A 17,340-nucleotide genomic window follows, 5' to 3' on the forward strand; every position below is an offset into this window, starting at 1 on the left:
GAGTAATAAAAAAATTATTTTGCAATGCCACTGCCAGCATTGAGTTACACTTTTATGCTAATATGAAATTATATATGAGTGCTAATTTTATTACAGGAACTAACTAAGATACTCCAAATGATGCCATATTAGTCTGACCTTCAAAATGGCTTCTCTCAGCCTGCGCATTTATCAAAAATTGGATGAAAGTACCGAGTTCTCAGTACTTTTGGAGAATAAGCGACTCAAAACAAGTTTACTATTCCAAGCTGGAACTGTTGCTGAGCTTGGTAAGATTTGAATTGTTCAGTTTTTTGTGTTTATATGAAAAAATAAGTATTTTTCCCCTTTATACCCAATGTGCTGGTTAGTATTTTGTGAAGATGATAAGGATACAAGCCTTTAAACAATTATAGATTTAAAATTTTTATTGATTTTATTCTTATCTTCATTATATTTCCTGCTGCACAGGTCAGGCTGAAACAGATGCCATCCGCAGCGATCACTTCTCTCGCCTCGCTGACTCCTATGGCTGTTTGGGTGTTCTTCAGAGGTGCCCAAGTCAGTAGTTGCCTTCAAGTCTCAGTTCTAATCAATAAGCAGGCAATGAATGATACTTCTCTTATTTCAAAGATAGAATTTTGCCTTGAAAGTTTTCCATTTGAATCTAAATAAAGTTGAACCTAATGGAATGTTAATCAAAGCATTATATTTATAATGGAAATGATAATTTTCGATGTTGCCAAGCAGAAATATTTGTAGTTGAGTGAAACCTAAGGCAGAAGGAGTGGTTAGGAGCCTGGTTAAGAGAATGAAGTAAAGTGAAATTTTTCATTTCTTCAGTAAGGTTTGCATTTAGAAAATCTTTGATTGTTTTCACTTTGTGTCCATTCAAAAAGTTTCCTCCCATGTCATTATTTGATACATTGCAAGAAAATCTTGATGTGAATGGTTTTCATTTACCACAGTTCCTTACTTAATTGAAGCAAATTTTAATAATGATATATATAATCATTCTATTTGTTATCTGTCCTCACATGCTACCCTTGACAGAGATTTCTTGGACTGGTAAGTGGAGTGAATAGATTTTGTATTTATATTCACCACTTTCTTGTTTACAATACACTAGAAAGCAGAAACTAAGCTTGTTATTGAATTTTTCTCCATCTTGTTATTTTTGTTTAATGAAGATTTTGTTGGGCAAGAAATAATATTGTTTAATATAATTTCTAGTTGTCATGTGTTTGAGGTATTTCTGTGCAGGTGAGAATACAGAGTATTACTTGATTGTGGTGACCCGCTGTGTGAAGGTCTGTGTTCTACTCAACTCCAGCATCTACAAAATACAAGAAGTTGATGTAATCTCCTTGCAGCAGCCTCGCCTACCAGGCTACAAGTCTCAGGTCTCTTGCTGTTTCCTCAATAAATAAAAACATATTTCTTTCCCTTGAGTATTAAGAAGAGCACATTGAACATAATGATGCTTTTCAACTACTGATGTAGCACAAGAATGTGGGAGATTCAGACTAGAAAAATTGCATGAATTGCTCTGCTTTGCCCAACATTGCTCTAGGACTCTACTTACATCAGAAAGTTTTCAGTGTGGACAAACTGTCTGATGATGTGATAATTTTTTTAACAACTATACGCAAACTAGCAGCTTAACTTGGCATTGTTGGGAATAGATGATCCCTGAAATTTGAGAATCCTGTGTATGTAATTTGTCAATAATCTTTGAACAATGCCAATTAAAAAAACTGTTCTAACCCACATTTAGCATAAAACATCTTTTAGACTGCAATTTTTATGATAAAAAATTGAATCTTTTTATTTTTTGTAGAATTTTCTAGTACCAAAATACATTTTATTTTTGATTCAATTCCAATTTCACAGTTTTTATATATTTCATGATTTAAACGATTGAAGAATGTAATTTTGTTACCAGGTAATATCCACTCAAGATAATTGGAAGGGGAGTCAAATGTTTTACATGCCATGTAAATGTGGGTTTGGACATATTTTAAAAATTGAAATATATAGCTTTATTATTATTATTGACATTATGGACAATAGGAATTAAAAATTGCAGGAATTTTTAGCCTGGGCTCCATCAGGCTAACTTTCTTTTAGCATATATTATTTATATGATAAAAGATACATGTATATTATAAAAATTTGTACATCTGAATTTTTTGTCATTGGATGACCTCAAATTAACTGGAATAATTTAGATTATAATTAATTTATTGTTCAGTAGGGCCAAATTCGGACAGAAAGTAGTCTAATGTGTAACTTCACTGTCAAGGAACAAGGTTTAGTTTCTTATCATTGAAATCTTGACAATTTTCCATTTGCCTGCAGGATGAAGATAACTGGGTTAAGGAAATAAAGAAGCTGATGGGCAATGAAAGCTTCTACTTCAGTGTGAGCGTCGCCGGTGATTCTCGGCCGCTTGACCTGACGCTGTGCGCCCAGAGGCGGGCCAGGACAGACATCAGTGACAATAGGTTCTTCTGGTAAGCTCAAATATTTGAACTAATATAAATAGGGTCTGCTGGTCACCTCCCGTACTATAATACCTAGTAATATTAATAGGTTCTACTGGTCACCTACCATACTGTAATAGCAATATTGATAGGTTTTGCTACTCGTCTCGCATTCCTAGACGTTGTACCCTTTTTTGATTTCCTATGCAATTGCTCCTTCTGAAAATGAATGTATTGATTAAGGAGAAACTGGCAATAAATTGTAAATTCAAAGGATGTGTCAAATGGAAGGCTGTATTTTTTCATTTGTTTAAAATGAAAATATAAAATATATCATCCCTGACAGGAATCGCATGCTCTACCTGCACCCAAAGCGGTTTGACATCAACTGTGATGCCTGGCTGCTGAAGGTGATATGTGGGAGTGTGGAATTCAGTTCAGTTTACATGGGGAACCATGCACCCAAACTCTACGTCATCTCCCGCCTCAGCTGTGAAAGAGCTGGCACCAGGTAAACAACAATCTCATTTATTTATCTTATGACCTCTATTTATCTTATCTTATATAAAAAATATTGCTTAATTAATGCAGGAAAATATATGTTTTAGGCTGCAGTACGATGAAGGTTTGAAACTATTCACACAGTAAGATCTTAATTTCTACCTAGCTAATTCTTTTAAAAGTGTTTGGGGCATTTTAACAGTGTTTGGTAAGAAGCTTTGCAGAAAGCTTTCTGCCAATCTTTATCTAAGCTTCCTAACTTTGGGCATTTTTGAAATCGCAAGCGGTACACGGAAGTGTTCCCAGATGCCCAACAAAATGGTGCGGAATATCAATCATGTATGTTTGCTGTTAAATAAAAATAATAATGATAAATTATCTAATTGTTATGCAATGTTTACTAATGAATGAGAGGTACATTTTAATTACCTACTTTATTGTTCATCTGACGCGTATTTAATCGATTGAAAGAGGGATAACTTTGCCTTATTCATGATTATTACACTGGGGAAAATGAGAACATGAGTGGAAAGTTATTGAAGAGGACAAGAACAGCAAAATGGATCTGCTGCAATACTTCACTCTAACGAGGCTTTTCAATTTCCACAAGTTCCTTTAAGGAGTTCATAAGTAAATTTATGCTCTTTTTGTATTCATTTTTAGCTTGGTTCATTAACATGAACTGCAGTTGGTTCAGTTATGTATTACCGTTTCCTCAATGTTGTAGTAAATAATTAGTAGAATGATTGTTTGTACTAAGCTTCGTGTGCTCTCCAGGTTCATGATGCGAGGCGTGGACGACTACGGTCACGTGGCGAACTTCGTAGAAACAGAAGAGTTGGTGCACGTGGAGACGCTCGACAACGTGATCTTATCCTACGTGCAGACACGTGGCACCGTGCCGCTCTTCTGGGAGCAGCCTGGGCTCAATGTGAGTAACTTTGTTAGTACTATAACTAATTGACCATAAATATTTGTGATCTGAGATTGTTCAAACGTTTTCTAAATGTAAGCATGCAGTTAATTGAAGCTTTTATGCAGCTGGGAACAGAGCTATGGTATATTACTTTTTATTTGCACCAAAGAAACTTCATCATAGAGCGACAAATTTCGTGCAAATTTTTTAGGGTTTAAAAATCTAAGCACATGCTGCTTCTACCTCTCATCTACCTCTCCAGTGAATATAGGTATTATTTATCATGCACTCAATTTCAAAATTAACCGAGAGAAAATGAGAAGTGGTTTGTGTTTGTATCATCGATCAACTTCAATAACTTTATTGTGGTGCTGTGGAGTTAAATAAAACTTCATAATACTTAGCTTTCCTAACTTGGAAGTGTTTATTACATTTGCTTTGTGTTGTCGTAGGTCGGGTCCCACAAGGTGAAGATGTCTAGAGAGCCCACCATCAGCGGCAAGGCGTTCAGTGAGCACATGCGCTTCCTGCGGCACAAGTACGGAGGTCTGGCCGTCATCAACGTGCTCGGCACGGGCGTCACGGGCAAGAGTCAGGGCGAGGCTGCCTTGTCTCATCTTTTCCAGGTTACTTGTCCCGCTTTCATTCTCAGAAATTGCTCCTCGTTTCTGCTTAGTTGAGATTTTATAACTGTTTATGGAAATTTTTTTTATGAATTATTGTGCTTAGTTACTACAGTCTACAGTGATGGTTTAGCAGGGTATTAGACTTGCAGACCGTGGTCATCGAGACAAGATTTTTAATATGGCTTGTTACTGCTGGTTTTTAGGAATGAACTCATTGGTGTGACTGCTTTTTCTCTCTTTCAATTATTTTCTCATGAGTTTTTTCTTCACTACTTCTTCACCCGATCTGCAACCGCTACTCGACAGTGACTGTTTTCTAGTTTTGTCTAAAATTCAATTTTTTATGAAATTTTAAAAGGCAAACACCCTTAATAGCGAAATAAATTCAATTAATTTAAACAAAACGGAGTCTTAGATAATGATAACATTGTTGTTATACAGCTACAGCATAAAACGTGCCCGTGGAGCTGCGACTGCCCACACATTGTGTTCGACTTCCACCAAGAATGCCGAGGAGGAAACACGGACAACTTGTCTAGAAAACTGCAGCCTCAAATCCAACAGCAGATTGACTCCTTTTGCCTCTTCTGCTTGAGAGGCGGTGTTGTGGTCCAGGTATGGCGGTTGGCTTCATGCGTCAGGATTGCGCAGCTTCTGCTCTAGAACTAAATAGTTCTCAGGGTTCAATCTCATTGTCAGAGGACTCGTTTTCCTGATATTACATAACTATTTGGTATAATTCTGAAGAGATGCTGTAAGTTTTTTATATTTATTTTAATTTTTCACATCTTATTCTATGCTGACAAGAGATAATCTTCTGTAGAAGTTAAGATCGATGCCTAGTTAGATCAGAAGAACTTGTCTGTAAAGGAGCAACGTGGCGTGATGCGCACCAACTGCCTGGATTGCCTGGACCGCACCAACCGCATCCAGACCTTCCTGGGCCTGGAACGTCTAGACGCAATGCTGGATTTGCTGGGTGAGGCAGCCACCAGCGGCGTCATTAAGCATCGCCTGCGCTCCAAGTTCGAAGACATGTGGAAAGACAACGGCAACAAGATCAGTCAGATATATGCTGGCACTGGAGCACTGCAAGGTTCAAAGGTATCTCATTATTACTGTCCGCGTTAAAGTTCGGTTTAGACTGTAACAGGATCAGCCAGACGTAGGTATGTAGGTGTACCAGAAAGCTACAGTATACAAATGTTTACTACTATGGAAATCCGCTGAAATTTTTCACCTCTTTGAACAGTGCTGCTTTTTATCGCATTTTCTCATTTATGGAAAAAATGCACTATTGTGCTCGCCATGTCCGTCTGTCTGTCCGTCCGTCCGTGACCTCAAGTTTTCGTCGACGAGAAAATGCGCTCTCTGTCACTCACTGCAGTGAGTACTGAGTTATATTAACACGTTTTTCTTAGCTTAGCTTCGCGTTTGTTTGTTTGTTTGTTTGTTGTTAACATTGACAACGAAAATTAGCCCACTTATGATTGCTCTAGAGATCTGAAATTCGGCATGCAGGCTATTTTCGCATAACAATTTCAGATACAATCATAAAAACTAGTAATTAAAGACCGAAATTAGTTTAATTGAGTAAAGTATATATAGTATATATATAGTATGACGTGCGGGCGCTCACGTTATAGACGAGCAGGCACTGACGCTGCGTATCATCGATACGTACGTCAAGTCATACTTACTCAAGTCTTAATCGTTTTTCTTGTGGACTAAAAAGGAGAAAATAAAATACTTAAAAAAACTTTAAAAAAAACACGTTTTTCTTGTGGACTAAAAAGTAGAAAATAAATTATGGCTCGCCCCAAAAAACGTGGGTCGGGCTGTACGTTCACCATCAAATTTCCAAAATTCGTGTGTTGTGTGCTTTTCGCTTTAATCATAAATCTGCCCGACACACGTTTTTTGGGGCGAGCCATAATTTATTTTCTACTTTTTAGTCCACAAGAAAAACGTGTTTTTTTTTAAGTTTTTTTAAGTATTTTATTTTTTGATGTGTTCTCATGGCATTTAATCCGAACATAATTTACCACGAAATCGTTATACTAGATTAAATTAATTTTTCATATTCTTAAATATTACACTACATCCTAAACTAACGACTTCGTTTTAAACAACTACTGATATTATCGGCCGGAGCCTTCGCGTGTACTGGATTGTTTCTTGGTATCTTTTATTTTTTCTTTTATGAAGGAAGTAATCCTGATTATTTACCTAATTTTTTAGCTGGAAAATTTCGAGCTGCGCGTTTCACTTGATAAATGGAAAGCCTTAGCAATAAAACGTGAACAATATAATTAAGACAATTATTACATTGTGGTGCAGATCATTGATGGTGCGCGGTCAGTGGGGCGCACAATACAGAACAACTTGATGGACAGCAGCAAGCAGGAGGCCATCGACCTCCTGCTGCACGGCAACCTCCTGGACAACTACCTGGCCGCGCTCGCCCGCACCGTCCTGCCGCAGCACCTGCAGTACGGTGAGCACATCTTCTCTTGGGCCTTAACAATGTTGCGCCGCTCATATTTTGTCGTTTCGCTACTGCAATGACAGTTCGACCTTCGGCGCTAATTAGATCAAGATTTTCTGAAGCGCTAGATACTTACTACTACTACTACTACTACTGCACCAACGAGTCACTAGCCTTAGCACTAGTGCACACCTAGTATTTTGTTGTTGGTTGAAACCTTAAAAAACAGCAATTTGTGTTTAAAGATTAATTATAGAAACAAGAATGAATTCTATTTAAATAAAATATAATTAAATTGATAAATAATCAAAATAGAAGCATGAAACAATTATAGTTTCATGTTGAAACATTTGAGTTGCTGTGAAATGAACGTACTGCCGAAAGGTCATCACTGACGTGCAAGTATTAGCAGCAAAATAGTAATTCAGCGAGTTTGATTTGTAAGCTTAAGTTGTAATGTGTTACATTTCCCATGTTGACAGCACCTCTGTCGGTGCTGAAGAGCGTCACCGATCGCATCCCGGAGTTCAGCGAGCCCCTCCCGTTAAAGGTGTGCGTGGGCACCTACAACGTCAACGGAGGCAAACATTTCCGCAGCTTGGCTTACAAGCATCTATCTCTGGACGACTGGCTCCTCGACTACAGCAACAACAACGGCGCCAACTGTCAGTCTGCTCGCACCTCATTTTGATTGCTGATTACAGTTATAGTGTATTTGTTTATTTGTAATTAAATTATGTGGATAGACTTGCATGTATTGGATCCTCAACAACTATTAATTTTAGTCAATAATGAAATATTTATTGTATCCATTACGTGATTGTGGAGGACACTACTGCAGTCTACCCTGTATTTAATTGTATTATTTTACGGTTCTTTTGTAAGTGCTCGGTTAGTTTTTCAAATAATCGCTATCACGCGTTTCTTGTCGCCATCTTTCATGCTGCCACCGGAATTGATTTATTATTTTATTTTTTTTTAATATTCTTGCATGATTGATTTGCTGTCAATGATTTTAAATGCATATAAATATTTCGTTCTAAATAATATACACACAAGAAATTTTTTGACATTGTTATTTTACCGCCTATTTTCATTGAGTCATTTTTTAAATTTATTAATTTTATGTTTTTCCTTCTGAACGCGTGTAAAGTTTTGGTTCAAACATCAGCTGAAGAAGAGAAAAGTAACAAAAAGCCGCCAGATTTATTTGCCATTGGGTTTGAAGAAATTGTCGACCTGAACGCCTCTAACATCATGAGCAACACTCAGTGGTCGGAGAATGCCAATTCCTGGGGGCACGAGCTGGAGAAGGTGAGTGTGGAGCTGCAAAGCTCGTGGTAAGAGAAGCTCCTTTGTTGTTATTATCGGTGTTTTCTGCGTCTGGATGCTTCTTTTGTTGTGGTAGATGCCTTTTTCTGTAGCTGGATTCTTCTCATGCGTTCCTGTTCTTGGCCCTTGTGGATGTGACGAAAAAACTTTAGCAAATGTTCGTTTTCGTGGACTATAACATGTCGTGAGTAGGCAAAGAATAGCTGCTTTACGATATGATATATTTGCAAGAGGTTATTAGTTAGGAATATGATCTAGGTTTTGTACCCCGAAGTGGACTGCCTCGAGAGCCTTTGTTTGCTATGGGATGTTGCTTCTTTTCTAGCAATGTAGCATAAAATTTTTAATAATTATTCAGTTTTCCCTTCGTCAGTTTCTGTTCTCATATAATAATGGTATTTAATACCGGTTATGCTAATTTGATCGTACTAATAATAATTATATTAACGATAGGTGATCTCCCGTGACGAGAATTTCGTGATGGTGACGTGGGCTCAGCTGGTGGGCGTGGCGCTGTTCGTATTCGTCAACGAGAAGCACGCGGCGCACGTCAAGTACGTCAACGTGCACACCGTCAAGACCGGCATGCAGGGCAACACAGGTCACCACCGTCTCTTTATCATAGCTCTAAATTCTCTATGTAACTGCAAATGAAATGAAATTACGGCCTCAGTATTAGGATATTTAATGATATTTGATTTATTTATAATATTTAATTTTGTTTTCGTGAACCGTGATTTTTCTTCTGTTTGCTTCTGAACCAATTAACTTGCAGGGGCTTTGTCATCGAGATATATAGATATAATCGATTATATTGCACAGTTCTTTAATTACTTCACGTGGATCCTGCATTTTTCTTCTAGCGGAATGATTACGTTTTTCAAAGGCAGAACTTATTTGCATATGAGCATTTCTACTGAACTATGCAGATTGACGTTGAAAAGGCTGCGCAGTGAACCATAACTTACGTAATCTCCGTTTCTTTATAAAATAATGTTAGAATATTCATCACTATCTCGCACTAACATGATTTAGCTTGAATTTGCTGTACTGCGTACAAGTATTGTTACTACATATGCTTCTCAGCCTAAAAACTTTTTGGATTGTTCGGCGAACGCTCCAGCAAAAATTATATGTCGTGTGTAATACAGGAGAATTCAGTTTGTCTTTGCGCAACAGTGCAGTGGAGTTCAAATTGTAAGTATTTGTTGCAGGCAACAAAGGGGCCGTGGGCATCAGACTGCTGGTGCACAACACCTCGATAGCGTTTGTGTGCTCTCACTTTGCCGCGGGTCAGAAGGAAGTCAACGAGCGGAACCAAGACTACGACAGCATCGCACGCAAGATGATCTTCAATCTGGTCAGTCACTTTGCAGACGAACACAAGATACGTCTAATGTTTCACTGCAGGAAGAATGCAATCAATCTCTTGGTTCATTTGTTTCGTTTTGCACGTCTGCATGGAGTATTTCCAGTCTTTCCGAATTCTACTTACAATTTAACTTGAAACTTTGTGTATGATTAAAATTGTTTCTATATTCGTAATCTTTCATTAATATATCAAGACAATTCAGTTTTAGTCTCCACTAAGCTCTGCAAGTTTTACCTACAATTGTTGCTGCATTGTACTTCTTGTTCATGTCTTCCTCCAGTCAGTAAACTTAAGCCGCAGTGCAATTTAGCTTGTGACTTTGCTGCTTGCTTCATGTAATTATGATGAATTTCTGCTTAATGTATACGACGATTATGAGGATAAATCATTAAGCTTACTTTAAATTAAACTATATTTACGCAGAAAGTGCCACTGTGGGCGCACGATTACGTCTTCTGGTGCGGCGACTTCAACTACCGCATCAACTTGCCACGAGAGGAGATCGTGCGGCTCGTCAAACAGAGCGAGTGGGACTTGCTGCTGGAGCACGACCAGCTCCTCGTCAGTACCTTTACTTCCTTGCCTTCTCAATAATGAGGGAAATTTGTCATTTCCTCTCGAAATTCATAGTTGTGTATTTTTACCGTCGGTGTTACTTTTTATCTTCTGTGTTTGTGTTCGTTTTGGCAGAATTTTTTTGTCACTTCCATCGATTCATTTTGTTTCACGCACACAAATCTGTTGTATTCTACCACTAAGTTTTTCATTTTTTTCTATTATTTTAACTTATTTTCGTGTTTTAAATTGTATCTAATTTTTTGGTACTACTTCTATTGTATTGACAAATGGAAATCTGTAAGGAATATGATTTTTCAGCAGAGAAATAGAGCGCTAATAAATAAGGAAATACTATAATATAAATAACAGTAAAGTGAATTGAATTAAAGTAAAAATAAGATAGAAAATTATTTTTCTCAAAAAAAACTCACTGCTAGGATTTGATTGTTCAACAGCTGAGCCAGAAAGAGAACAAGTGTTTCCCAGGGTTCAAAGAGGGAGCTATAAAATTTGCCCCGACCTACAAGTACGACCTCTTCTCTGACGACTATGACACCAGCGAGAAAGCCCGATCGCCGGCATGGACAGACCGCGTGCTGTTCTGGCGCCGCCGCTACAAGTGGCAAGAAAACTGCCCCTGGTCTCACGGTGCGTACTACAAGTGTAATTTCAAGAAATTTTAATTCGTTGTGTATATTTTTCAACTTCCATTCTTAAAAATCATTTACGCTTCACCATTGTGTAGCTATCAATAATAACGGATTCTTGCCGTCACTGCATCATCTCGCGTTGATCATTTACTTTTTTCTAACTTGTGATGACAAACTTGCTCCTTAAATATTTGAAGCGCCAGATTTCATTTGCAACAGTTCTATTCAGTATCGCTAATCAGACACATTAGTACAAGCTTCCAACAGCGATATTGCTACAAGATCTTTTTGGGGCCTGCGTAGCTCGGATAATTTTGAGCAAGAATATGTGTTACTGCAAAACCCGTGGCACTCGTACACGTGTATATATCCGATACATAAATTTTGTTAGGTCTAAATGAACAGGTTTGTCAGCAAATTGTATATTTAAAAGAGTAATAGAATCATAGATAAACTGTGTATTATAATTCTACTTGCGTTGGAAAATCGCTTGGAAAATGACCCCAAACACTTCCGCTCCAGTTTTACTGTTTTATAGGATGCTTTTCTAAACAATTTCAATAATCCATGTTGTGCAGGAAACATAGACCACTACAGCTGTGCTGCATTGAAGCAGAGCGACCATCGGCCTGTGTTGGCGGCCATCAGTTGCGAGGGCCGGAAGGTGGACGAAGCCAAGCTGGACGCCGTCTACAAGGAAGTCGTGTCGTCGCTGGGACCCTCTGACTGCACTGTGCTTGTTCAAGTCAGTGTCTCTTTTATAGATGCACTCAACAACTTGGCTGTTGAACTTGGTCTCTCATGCTGTAACCGCAGGCGCTAAATAGAGGAAAATTCTTTTATCTTTTGTGATTGTTTAAGTGTGAGAGGCTTACTCTTGAGCTGGTACTTCATTTGTACAATTTCCCAATTCCATTATTCTTACGTGAGTAAATTTGTTTTCTCCAAGTATTCTGTGGATTATTTAAAACAAATTTACACTTCGTCAGTGCAAATCTCGTAAAAAGTCTGCAGTATTTTTTGGTAATCTTGTATTTTTATTTAAAATTATTTGATTGATAAATAAAATTACCTTGCACAGTGCGTATCTGGCAAGCAAATGGGGGAGGAGCTAAGCGAGAAGGTGTTGGAGGCTGTGCAGGAAGCCATGGACGCCCTGGGCACTCTGGTGACAGTTCGCTTCCAGAACTACAACATCCTCTTCACTTACGACTCTCCTAAGCAGGCGCTCGATGCCATCTCAAGCTCGCCCATTAAGGTGAACTTTGAGAGATTATACAGGCTCCTGATTCATACATTATTTGTGTTAGATATAAATTGAGACCAATATTCATGCAAGTTTTACCGGTGATGTGATAGAGTGGCATTTTTAAGAGGGGTTTGCTTATGAGATTCATTGGCAAGACAATTTTCTCAACTGAATGAAAACTTGACTACTGTGGTGTAGCAATGCATGCGCATCAAGTCCGGAAGAAAATTATTACATCTTGTGTGTGCCTAAGCGTGTATTAGGTTCTCCTGTGGAGCGCTTATTAGTTAAAGTTAAGCTCGTCTCCAGGTTGACGGTTTGGAGTTCAGCATTAAGCTGAAGACCGAGCGGTGGCAGGAGCTGCTGGAGGAAGAGATGCGATTTTGTATGGACACGACAACGCCGCTGTGCACGGAGACCATCCCGACGCCTCCTGACCTTCCCTCCTCCACGTCTCTTCTTGCACCCAGCAGCGTCCGAGGTCAGGCGTTACCCGAGATAATGAACCATCCTATTCATACAATATAGTTGTTCTTCTAACTTTTAGTAAATCTTACGCGCTAAAAAACCCGATGAGCGCACTAATTAATTATATCCCTAGTTAGCAAGTTCTTGGAAAAGAACTATAGAATGTCAAGCAACGGACGACTGTTTTGTCGCGTGACGAAGTGGCTGTCAAAATATTAATTTTAGTTCAATGAAATTTATAAGGCAGTCTGGATAAAATTGATTGATGAAATTGATAAGAATTTCAGAGTCTTTTTTTCGAGTTCAATTCTTGTTTCATACGAATTATTATCATTTAGGCAATATTTTTAGCACACTTATGAATTGTACGTCCTAATAGTTGCATTTGAATTTCTCCCTGAGCCGTTCTCCTTTGATATTGGGCCTCCGACGTGACCGCTATAGTCCAGCCCAAACCACAATAAAAATATGAGTAACTTTGCAGATGTACTGGGCCAGCTGTACAGTCAGAGCGCGCAGTCTCCCATGCCTTCGCCGTGCCCCTCGCCTTCATTTGACCCAGGCAGGGAAAGCAGCAGCGGCAGCGAGCCTCCGTCTGACGATGAGCAAACTTCACCTCGGTTCGTCCCTGTCCGTCCCGCGCCTGTTAGGCCAGCGATGCCGTCGCGTCCCCCGCCACCTCGGCCTCAATACTCTTCTCCCACTCATGGTCCTAAGGTCAGATTATTTAGATACTTAGCTGAAGTTATCCATGAAGCAGCACATTAATAAACGTGGACTCGATTATGGTATTTTGTTTGGTTTACCTAGCTTGGCAATTAATATTCTTAGGATGAAATTCTCGAAAGTAATTTCTGCTGTTGGAAAATTTGTATTCAAACGTTGGATTTCTATATTATGTTTTGTTTATTTAGGAGACATCTTCCGCTTCTCCTGTGATCTCGAGAGCTGCCTCGAAGCCTGTTGGAAATTCTCCACCTTTGCCATCTCCTCCAAGAAGTTCCTATTCAGTGGAGACTGTGTCCTCTGCAGAAGGGTCTCCTCTGGACGGTAGCTCAGTGTCGTCGAATAGTGGAATCGCTTCTTCCGCCAGCTTATCTCGCCGGGATGTGCCTCTCCCCCATTATCCTAACACTGCCCAGCAAGACCCCTCTGTAGCCGCGACTCCACCATCTTTTCCCTCCGCTTATGAGCTGCCATCCATCCCTCCTCCCCAACAGGCTCCAACACTTCCAGTAGAAAATCTCAACTCTCAATCACCTTTTCCACCCACCGCTGAGGCTCCTCCGTCTCCTCATCCTCCAGCTGAAGCCCCTCCTTTTCTCCCTCCTCCAGCTGAGGCCCCTCCGTCTCTTCCTCCTCCAGCTGAAGCTCCTCCGTCTCTTCCTCCTTCAGTTCCAGTTCGCACTGAGACCTCTCCTCCTCTCGGTGCTTGTATCCTTCGTCCTAATGGACCAGTGTCCGCTGGAGGTCCTCCTCCGTTACCTGTTCGTGGGGGCGCAGGTCGGTCTGGTCCGCCTAGCCTACCCGCCAGGTCAGCTGTTCCCTCCCTGCCGCCCCGTACGCTGCCTACGGTGCCCGGCCGCGCCCTGCCCACCGTACCTCCGAGGAAATAAGACCTCGCATGTGGTGCTACAGCCCTAATGTCATGAATTGAAATGCTCCGTGAGATAATGTGCGAATTTGAATGATGTATCACATTTGATTATTTAAATATTTATAGTTAATCCAATGGGTTTTTAACAATTACTTGAATTGAATGCCTTGCGATTGTTATTATTGTTTGTTTTTTAACCATTATTATGAACGAAATTTTTTTGTTCGATAAAATGTTATACGATGTATCAATTTAATAATATATGTCTTAACGCCTCGTGTTACTCGTTAATTGATTGATTTTGATTTTACATTTGTGCGTAGTTGTTTGTTGGATCTGTGCTTGTTTTGATTGCTCAATGTTTTATTCGTGGTTTTGTAATTATTATTGGTAAGTGTAAAGAGAGCGTCACAAATGTTCTGTTTGTTTGCCTCAGTTTTTACCATACTATGTCCTGTTGAGCGTTAACGAAGCGCGAGTTATGCTTGCTAATGCCGTTGAAATTTTATGCTAGCCATCAATGATGATGCTCAAGTCGTGGATGTGGTAACTGACTGAATTATTTGGAGTATCGCAATAAGTATCGCATTCTTATTGAGCGACGCTGATTTTTGAAGCTCATGCAGGCTGATTTGCTCTTAAGTTTTGATCACTGCCTACGTATATTTCAGTACCCGGTTAGTCAAAGATAGTCACAAGTATTTCATCCATGACATTAGTGGAACAAATGCTTACTTACTTTTGATAAGCGAACAAGTTTCCGACTTCATGACTGTCGATGTAATTGAAGCTTGTTAGTGAGGCAGCGTGCGTCTAGTGATCACTGTTACTGGGCTAGTAATTCAGCCGACCGCTCCTCACGCTAAGTTCAACGTGCTGCATTCTCTTCTACTTATTGTTTCTCTCGCATTTTTCTGCTGTACCAAAGCTTAGTTTTAGGCATCGACGTAGTTGACACTGCGGCGTGTTTATTTATTTGTTGAATATTTTCATTTACAAACTATTCTGAAATTTACGCGTGATCGCCTAGAAAGTGTTGAACTCGCAGGGTAATAGACGCCCGGTTACGTTTTTATTATTAAGTTTGTTCCCATTCAAGGATAAATTGTCACCACTTTCAATTTTTCACAATTTGCCGTTGAGTTTTAACTTTTTTAATTAGTTGGCCCTAATTATTTCCATAAGGAAGACCGCTATGATCTCATTCATGTGGCTGTCGAAAATGAACTTAGCTCTGTTTTTCTTGAACTTATCCTCATAGATTGGAATCTTCGCTTTTCAGTAGCTCAATGTCGAAATATTCGGTCTTGGAATGTCTTCACATGTCACGAGTAACATTGGAGACCAACACGTCGTCCCAGGAGAAATCCCGCCAAGTTCTAACGAGAGGTTCAGGGACGTCGCGTTGTGATGCATATGCTGAAGGTGGAGATGCATGACAGCGTTTTTCGGTTACAATTCAGTTTATCATTCCTACGCGTTACCAAATATAATGATAAGAACTATCGTTAGAGTTAGATAGAGAAACGCGTTTAGTGTTAACATCGTTATTTGTTGGCTCGTGTCGATAGATGTTTTTGATTCTCTTAATTATATTTGTGGGTTGTGATATTTTATTGTTATTGATTTTTAGCTGAAGCGAATCCCTCTGTGGTACGAACGGTCTTGTGATACAAACTCAACTACGCTTGTGTGATGAACGCGGCATAAATACTCTTTATACTTTGAACTCTTCACGCTAGGTTGTTCCTTGGTCCCGAGTGTCTACCGCTCATTTCTCTTGCTTTTCATTGAAACTAATTCAAGTAGAAGTGGGCCATTGACTGCGGTGAAAAAATACTGCACGATGACACGATGGTGTTAAGTAAGTGTCTCTATTATAGATTTGGGGAAAATAAATTTTATTTGTCTTTCAGTGAATACATTGTTAGTCTGCATGCTGCATATATATATACATATATTTTTTTGTCCTAATTCATGATAATCTTCGTAGACTTCCAAAAATGGACGAAAAAATGTAACACGTGAGCTTTTATTTTCAATGGATTCCTACGTAGTTATCGTGGTCATGTCATGCATTTATATTTTCTCTCCGTCATATTCATGGAACTGCAATCGGCATCCGAATTTCTGTAACATTTCCTTAACGCATCGGATGGCGCCTAACAACTTCCACTATTATTGCGTAGTATAAAACCACTTTTAGAAAGCATGAGAGCTGTTAAGAAAGAAAGTAATAATAATTATAAGCCTGATAAGGTGGTGTAACTGTAATGGTAGCAGGGATCGAGTCCAGATTAAAAACTCATTGTTACCGGGTTGTTTAGGAAAGTTATTAGCATGCGTATCAGCAACTGTAGATTAACGCCTCTTTGTCTTGAGTGCAGTGTTGTACTTTGAAAATAGTTCATCGAGTATGTGGTGCCCATTAGCTAGTTTTTTCTCGCATTCAACAATAAGAAGTAGATGTTTGGCTGTTGTTCGTGATGCGCTGCTGGCAGGGCTCCTGCGCCCTACGTTGCCACAGTCGCAGCTCTAGTCCAATATGGTTTAGGTAGCTTGATCGTAATCAACCCTGACTCTTGTGCTAGTCGTAGCAATACGGTTACAATTGGTCATTAATATCAATCCCATATATGTCGTTATCCGCTCGCCATTATATCAGGAAATGCATGATAATGCATAGAATAGGACAACGCTGAAGAGAATACAACGAAGGTCACGTATTTTTAGTGATATGAAAACTGATTGCAAAGAACGAATCTAACTCCTGGAACTAGGCTTAGAGTAGCCGTCGCCACAAATAAATGAGTACTGAAATACGCATAATTCATTGCTCTTGAGCATACTGACTTAGATAATGTATTTCACAGTCCGCCAGAAAGAACCTAATTGTAATTTGCTATGGCATGACAAGTAATGTTGAGTAGTGCATATGCTCCAATATTAATGCGAATTTGAAATAGATAGTAGCGTGGTAAACCCTTTCTCCCAGCAACCTTTGCCAACCATCACTCACACAGCCTGCTGTCCACAGACCGCAATTGCTCCAGGATCGTTCTGCATGTCTAAGTGCAAAAAGTTCGACATATAAATTCCATTTAACATGAATACTTGC

At 39.3% G+C, this 17,340-nt stretch overlaps 1 protein-coding gene across 3 annotated transcripts; it reads left to right on the forward strand.

Annotated features, from left to right (window-relative positions):
• Positions 1 to 14,444, forward strand: LOC108677276 (synaptojanin-1). 3 transcript variants are annotated; one of them, XM_018165480.2, is made up of 22 exons: positions 1 to 269; positions 451 to 540; positions 1,033 to 1,047; positions 1,243 to 1,382; positions 2,341 to 2,495; positions 2,812 to 2,976; positions 3,744 to 3,897; positions 4,335 to 4,508; positions 4,950 to 5,123; positions 5,379 to 5,612; positions 6,849 to 7,005; positions 7,479 to 7,661; positions 8,150 to 8,310; positions 8,782 to 8,929; positions 9,543 to 9,688; positions 10,124 to 10,261; positions 10,714 to 10,906; positions 11,487 to 11,653; positions 11,990 to 12,166; positions 12,467 to 12,638; positions 13,110 to 13,342; positions 13,540 to 14,444. In XM_018165480.2, exons 1-22 carry the CDS (start codon positions 146 to 148, stop codon positions 14,239 to 14,241), a joined length of 4,002 nt encoding a protein of 1,333 aa, XP_018020969.1. In that variant the 5' UTR covers positions 1 to 145; the 3' UTR covers positions 14,242 to 14,444. The 3 variants fall into 3 exon arrangements, with proteins under 3 accessions (XP_018020969.1, XP_018020971.1, XP_018020970.1); XM_018165482.2 differs by having other exon boundaries at positions 8,168 to 8,310; XM_018165481.2 differs by lacking the exon at positions 1,033 to 1,047.
• The last annotated feature ends 2,896 nt before the right edge of the window (positions 14,445 to 17,340 follow it).

The sequence above is a fragment of the Hyalella azteca genome, unplaced genomic scaffold (assembly GCF_000764305.2).
Source record: "Hyalella azteca isolate HAZT.00-mixed unplaced genomic scaffold, Hazt_2.0.2 contig17496, whole genome shotgun sequence".
Classification (NCBI taxonomy): domain Eukaryota; kingdom Metazoa; phylum Arthropoda; class Malacostraca; order Amphipoda; family Hyalellidae; genus Hyalella; species Hyalella azteca.

Coding starts and splice junctions, on each gene's coding strand:
- LOC108677276 (XM_018165480.2), top strand. CDS start 146: ATGGCTTCTCTCAGCCTGCGCATTTATCAAAAATTGGATGAAAGTACC. Junction 7,662..8,149: donor CAACAACAACGGCGCCAACT/GTCAGTCTGCTC, acceptor ACGCGTGTAAAG/TTTTGGTTCAAACATCAGCT. Junction 8,311..8,781: donor GGGGGCACGAGCTGGAGAAG/GTGAGTGTGGAG, acceptor TATTAACGATAG/GTGATCTCCCGTGACGAGAA.